Here is a 6853-nt window from a genome sequence, read left to right as displayed (position 1 = left end):
GAAGTAAAATAGATACCAAATATATATTTTAACAAAAAAATATACCTATGTATTTATGTATTAGATAATCATGGAGAATGGAGAGTTAAACACATCATGTTTGTCAATCATATATATTCATGTATACTAATATACTAATAACCAATAATCATACAATTAACATGCACAATTAATTTCAAAATGTAAATAATTTTTTTTTGAATACAAGTATGACTAAGTGTAGTTTCTTACGCAATTAAGTAAATATGATTGCATTTTAAAAAAGTTCAAATACTTGACATATGATTAAAGTGTTTCAAAATCAATGTCATATATGCTCTAGAGATATACAAAAATAAAAAGTAAAAGTATTTTGCAATCAATTTATTAGTTTAAAAGGTGTAAATGTTAATACAGATAATAAAACAAAATCAAATTTAATAACTGGATTAGCAAACTTTAAATTTTATCTAAAATGATCCATGGCGTAGAATCGGTATACTTTACATTGACATGATTTTTGGCGCGGGTATAAATAAATGTAAATTTCAAGAAATACAGAAAAGTCAAATTCAAAAAATGATTGTAAGTAAAGCATAAAATGTGTAATTAAACTCGTATCAAAGTGAGTATAAAGTTTCTTTGAAATAATAATTTTATATGATAATATTTATATATAATTAAGTCAAATTCCGTATATCAAAATTGGAATTCATTTATTTGATACCTGATTTCCAATGTTGTAGGGGAAGAAGCAGGAGGCTTGAAGTTGAAACAATAGATGAACAGCAGTAGACACAATGTATTGCTTCGCTGTGGTCACCTGGCGCCATCCCCACCGCTGAAACGATGTCGTTTAGGTTGGCGCGTCAAAGCACAGCTGGCGGAGGAAATGGAAATTCGGGTGTGCTGCAACCGCAGCTGCCGCAGACAGGGCTCATTTCAAACCCTAGAAACCCTCTCTGGGGTCGCTCCTCCAAACGTAATCGTAAAGTCGTGCGGGTGCTTGGGGCGGTGCGGTGGGGGCCCCAACCTGGTGGTCCTGCCTGATGGCCTCATCTTTGGCCATTGCGGGACGGCTGCTCGGGCGGCGGAGCTCGTAGTCACTCTGTTTGCCGAAGCCGGCCATGACCCCAAGACTTGTTTGGACGCGCTTGCTTTAAGGAAGAGAGCGGACATTGAGTTTGCCAACCGAAATTTCACTCAAGCTGAGCTTCTGCTCTCACAGGTACACGCCGGCCAAGCAAACCATTCTTCATTCTCTATTTCACTTGAGACTTTTGAATTTAAAACGAGACACTACTCATTCTTCCTTTCCATGTTTTCAAATTAATTGATACAGGCTATATATTTAAAACCATTTGGTGGCATGCATATCATATTTAAATGCAGGTTTGCTGAACTCATTCTTTATATTAGGTTTCATCAATGTGCTTGCTTCCTTTGTTACGTTATTATGTTTGACATTTTACATTCAGGTCATTTGTAAGGCTTGAATTGGGCAACTACTCTGGTGCCCTCCAAGATGCTGAAGAGGCTTTGGCATTAGCTCCACGTTATTCTGAGGTGACTCGAATTCTTCTATTATAACAAGAAACAAAAAAAAACTTGCTTTCCAATTAGGTGTCATAGTTAAATTTACAGCTGATGTGCTGTCATTGCTAATCACATCATTAACTTTTATTTAGGAAAGACATCGCACCTGAAGTAATGAAAAATTCTGTTGAAGAAAAGTCTTTTGTAAAATAATTAAGGATATTGAGGATTTAAGATTCTAATACGATAAAACATAATATACCACTTACTCTTATCTATAAGAGATCCTAAATATACGTTATTACGTTTTTCAATTGGTGTTCCTAATTTATCTTTCTGCCTTTTTTTTTCTCCTGTCACACATTTTTAATGGTTTTTTGTGTAAAAAAATTTTATGATGAGAGACAGAACCCAATCCCTTTACAAATAAACATTCATCAAGTTAATTTTTTATTTTATTTTATTATTTCTTCTCATAACAGTAACTAATAGATATTTATATTTTATTAAATTATAATTGGTCCATCATAATATTTCAAATGAGTTACATAATGAAATTAATCAGTGAATTAATTCTAACATCTTTGCCTCACAGTTTTGATTAAAATTTATTGAAAATAACAGAACTGAATGAGTTTGATTAAATGAGAAGTGAGACTCGGAAAATTTTATTTTTTCAAGGGTCAGGCTAGGCTGCCAATTTTATAGGAGGTTTTGGTTGGTGGTCCGTAATTTTGATCCATTGGATTGATTTTATTATTGCTGGCTACACTACACTAGATTTCCCCATCCTTTCCAGCAATCCCCTATCAGTGTTCACCATTGCTGGAAATCACCTTAGAGACAACATTTTCTTCTTTCTCTCCATCTCCATTCTCCTCTATGATCTCTCCAACGCCAATGAGATCAACTTCATGAACCAGAAACTGTTCTCTTCATCTTCTCCGGGATCAATCAAAACACCATATCAACCACTGCCAACAATGGTGAGATTCTACAACCTCTCCACACCGACAACCAGCCAGCCATGAAGAAGCCATCTCTCAAGGCCAAGATGCATGCTGTTCGGACCAACTCTCTGTCTTCAACTGCTCCACAACCAAACACAACACCAACTTTGCAACATAGTAATAAAAAAAGTCTCAAATTTTCACCTTCCGAATTAAACCTAGATTTTGGGTATGCCTCTTTGCTTGAGAGATAGGTCTTGAGAGAAAAAGCAATACATGGGCATGTTTCTATTTCTTCACCCCTGTTTGATTCTGCATCTACCTATTCTCCCTTCAAATGTTTGATTTTTGATATTTTTGACATTTGCACCCATGCAAAAGGATGACTCTCGCATCGAACTCCCCTCCACCTACTTGGAAGAAGGATTATTTGTGATTCTCTTTGTAGAATTGCTGGGTGGAATGTTTGTTGTCAACGTGTTAACTATTGCAGATTCTGGATTTAGGTGGGAATTGAACCTATGGAGAAAAATATGAAAATTGGTGGTTAAAACATAATTATCAGTCTGGTTGTTTTGGAAGAACTGAATATGGTGGTTGGGATCCCCTGCGATGATGTCACAGATCATTGAGTTTCATGGGTGACAATGGTGGTGGGCATGGGGTCAAGAAGGCAGATTGTGGCAGTGAAGATGAGAGATGACACGAGTGGATTGAGCAACTGGTGGAAGGTGGAGAGAGAAAGGGTTGAGAGGATTAAATTCAGTGTGGAAGAAGCAGGATACAACTGTGAGTATTAGATGAATCCAACGCTTAATAAAATTGGTTCACCATACACTACCTAAAAAGCTGGTCCATTGTAGCCTTCCCCAATTTCTGATAAATTTTTGTAACTAAGAAAATTTGTTCAGAAGAGTACTTTAGAGTTTGTTACTGCGTGCATTTATTTTTTATTGAAATGTGCAACTCTCAAGAGGTTTCGCTTTCTCAGCATAAGCATTTTGAAAATTCCATCCTGAGTTTTTAATCAGCCATGTTTCTAGACCATTGTAGGTAAACCTTTTCATATGCACTCTTCCCCACATTAGGCAGTTGGTGAAAACTACTACCTTCTGAGCGTTACTGAAATCTCATGATAAAATATCACAACTAGATCTTTTTGTCTTGATCTGACCTCGATGTAATTTGCCTATCACCAGTGTGCCTATTTTTCACTTGTTATTTGCTGTGCCTATTTTTCACTTGTATTATATTGTCATTTTTTATCTATGCAGGCTTGTATCTGCCAAGGTGACGCCTTCTTGGCATTAAACAAATTTGATTTGGCAGAACAGTCATATTTAACAGCTTTAGATATTGAACCTTCGATTCGTCATTCTAAATCATTCAAGGTGGTGTTCAATGATTTGCTATACGTATAACATATGTATTTCTTTTTGCATAAATAAACATTTGTGGTATTCGGGAAGGAAGATGCAACACAACACAACTGATAACTGAGAACAATGATTGTTTTTCCCGTGGATTTTGTGAGCTATTTCAAACATTAATCTAAATAATAGAAGAAATCCTAGAAAGAAATGAAAGAATATTCACTTCTGGATTGATAGCCTCTCAAGAATTTTATATATGAGAAAAAAATCGTATTTTAATGACATAATTATTAAAAGGTTGTTCTATCTTGTACTGTTTTTGGGAACAGTATTAATGGTCTGTGCTGTACGTTCTCTTCTTTCTACTGTCTTTTCTGATATCGTTGTATTGTTTATTTCTATTGTGTTCGCCTGTTTATGATTTGCATTTTTGTTTAACCAGGCTCGGGTAACAGAACTTCAGGAAAAACTTGCTGCTGTCAACAAACACACCGTGAGATCTGGCTTGTAAGTAAAAGTCCAGTTAAATCAATGACAGTGATGTCAGAAGGAATAAATTTTAACCTACAGTTTCCGGGCATTTAAATGCCGTTTGCGTTGTATTTTTAATTTCCAGTCTCAAATGTGATATTTATGATTGTTATAATATCTTGTACACTAAACATTAACTATGTGCTATGTATCATTTCTAAATCTGCATTTAGAAAACAAATATTATTGGACCAATAATTTTGTAATTTTATATTTTGCTACATTTTATTATATATATATATAATATAAATAAATAAAATATATAAATAAAATAACTGTGAATTAATGGTCGTTATATAATTTAATATTATTTATGTAAATATTTTGTATTAATTATTTAATTTGTATCTTTATGAGTTATAAAACAGAAAAGTTGATCTCTATTCTCTTATTCCCAATTCTTTCTTCTATTTTTTGTTTTTTTATCTGTTATTACCTTTATTTTATAATAATAAATTTCTTATGTAACATATTTCTTATATCTATCATATATCTTATATCTTTTATATTTTCACAATACCTAAAAATTTTCAACACTCATAATATTTTATATTGTAATTATATGATCCTAATATTTCATATTGTAATATGATTCTTAATATTTGATAAGTTCGCATCCCAATTAAGTTTCCATTAAATTCTCAAGGTCCAAATGCGAATTTAAGTGAATGTTTACTATAACATTATTAGCTTTACTATATAACATGATGTTTTTGCATTAAATTCTCAAGGTCAAAATGCGAATTTAAGTGAATGTTTACTATAACATTATTAGCTTTATTATATATACACGATGTATCAACTCGATGCTCTAACCGACTGAATGCTAGAGCATTTATCACATTCAAGTAACTCTATATATAAACGTATTGATATGAATATCAATTTAATATTTCATTTAATCATCGAGAAAGTAAAATATTATTTTAAGTCGTGATCATAATTACAGTTAGTATTCAATATTATTTTGCATCGTTAATTATAAATTATTTTGCATAGTTAATTATAAATTCAAAGATTTTTTTAAGACATATACTTCACTATCATTATTCAAAAGTTAAAATAAGATAACTTATTTTTATTTTAACAAATATACCTACATACCAGATAGTCTTCTAGATTCTAGCTCCTGAGGTATGGGCTCACCCCTCTTTCGTTTAGGAGGAATTCTTGTCGTGTGCACTATCGTGTTCCATTTATCCTGTGCATATCAAATTAGAATTACATTAAATTATAATTAATAAAAATTGTGGTAAGAAAAAACAAAACAAAGATCTATCATACCTTTAGATCTCCAGGAGTCCAGTGGTCTGCATCCGAGAAAGCTCGTAGCTTAACCTCGCGCCACCTTCATGATGGTATAAATGTTATTAGAAAGTCAGTTATCCACATACAGGTAAACTGATACTGATAGTATTGATAACATCATACCTCCCAAATCCAAGTAATTCAACCGTGCACACAAGAGCTTCTACCTCAACCATGGAGAATGGTGTATTGGTTCGACGTTGTCCAATTGTAAGACTTGAAGGACCCTCTTATTCTTGGGTTGAAGGAATAAGCACTAAGACACTTTCAGTTTGATGCCCTTCATTGCAGATTTTCTCAATTTATTCAATGAGTTCTGCTACATGTCGTTTCATGGTTTCACCCGCTTAGAGTTACCAATTATGGTGTATGCTGTGCAAATAAATTTGCTAAGTAAAAACTTTAGTAGCTTTGCAATTAAGCATGACTTATTTATAACATGTAATCATGTCATTAACATGATAACATGCAAGATGCATGACATTAATTTAATAATAGAGTAATTTAACATGTAAATCTAATAATTATTTTAATTTATCCAATTAAAGATGTTAATTGATAAATTAGAAACTTAAAAATACTTAGACAATTAAATATGCTCTAAATATTTATTTATTAGTATATGTACAAATAAATAAATAAATATATATATATATATATATATATATATATATATATATATATATATATATATATCGAGTTTCGGATTTCGGGTTACCAGTGTCTGGTTTTGGGTTTGGGGTTTCGAGTTTCGGGTTTCGGGTTTCGGGTTTTGGGTTTGGGGTTTGAGGTTTCGAGTTTGGGGTTTCGGGTTTAGGGTTTGGGGTTTCAGATTTCGGGTTACGGGTTTCCAGTTTAGGGTTTCGAGTTACAAGTTTCCGATTTCGGGATTCGTGTTTCGGGTTTGGGGTTTGGAGTTTCGGGTTTTGGGTTTCGGGTTACGGTTTTTGGGTTTCGGGTTTGGGGTTTCGAGTTTGGGGTTTCAGGTTTAGGGTTTCGGGTTTCGGGTTTCAGGTTATGGGTTTCGAGTTACGGGTTACGGGTTTCGAGTTTGTGGTTTGGGGTTTAGGGTTTGGGGTTTCAGATTTCGGGTTACAGGTTTCGGGTTATGGGTTTCGGGTAACAGATTTTGTGTTACAGGTTTTCAATTTAGGGTTTTGAGTTACAAGTTTCCGG

At 33.4% G+C, this 6853-nt stretch overlaps 1 protein-coding gene across 2 annotated transcripts; it reads left to right on the top strand.

Moving 5' to 3' along the window:
- The first annotated feature begins 684 nt into the window (after window positions 1-684).
- LOC114175810 (tetratricopeptide repeat (TPR)-containing protein) lies at window positions 685-4567 on the top strand. Of its 2 annotated transcripts, XM_028060617.2 has the most exons (5): window positions 687-1207; window positions 1322-1371; window positions 1458-1545; window positions 3740-3856; window positions 4281-4567. In XM_028060617.2, exons 1-5 carry the CDS (start codon window positions 761-763, stop codon window positions 4347-4349), a joined length of 771 nt encoding a protein of 256 aa, XP_027916418.1. In that variant the 5' UTR covers window positions 687-760; the 3' UTR covers window positions 4350-4567. The 2 variants fall into 2 exon arrangements, with proteins under 2 accessions (XP_027916420.1, XP_027916418.1); XM_028060619.2 differs by lacking the exon at window positions 3740-3856 and having other exon boundaries at window positions 685-1207.
- Window positions 4568-6853: the final 2286 nt, after the last annotated feature.

This window comes from Vigna unguiculata, chromosome 3, assembly GCF_037176805.1.
Source record: "Vigna unguiculata cultivar grain cowpea cultivar isolate G323 ecotype 2 chromosome 3, ASM3717680v1, whole genome shotgun sequence".
In the NCBI taxonomy this organism is placed as follows: domain Eukaryota; kingdom Viridiplantae; phylum Streptophyta; class Magnoliopsida; order Fabales; family Fabaceae; genus Vigna; species Vigna unguiculata.
The sequence above is the reverse complement of the archived record's forward strand: the minus strand, read 5'-3'. Positions and strand labels throughout refer to the sequence as shown.

Excerpts from the sequence above, each read along its gene's own strand:
- LOC114175810 (XM_028060617.2), top strand. The coding sequence starts at position 761 with ATGAACAGCAGTAGACACAATGTATTGCTTCGCTGTGGTCACCTGGCG. Across the intron at positions 1,546-3,739 it reads TAGCTCCACGTTATTCTGAG|GCTTGTATCTGCCAAGGTGA; the intron begins GTGACTCGAATT and ends TTATCTATGCAG. Across the intron at positions 3,857-4,280 it reads GTCATTCTAAATCATTCAAG|GCTCGGGTAACAGAACTTCA; the intron begins GTGGTGTTCAAT and ends TTGTTTAACCAG.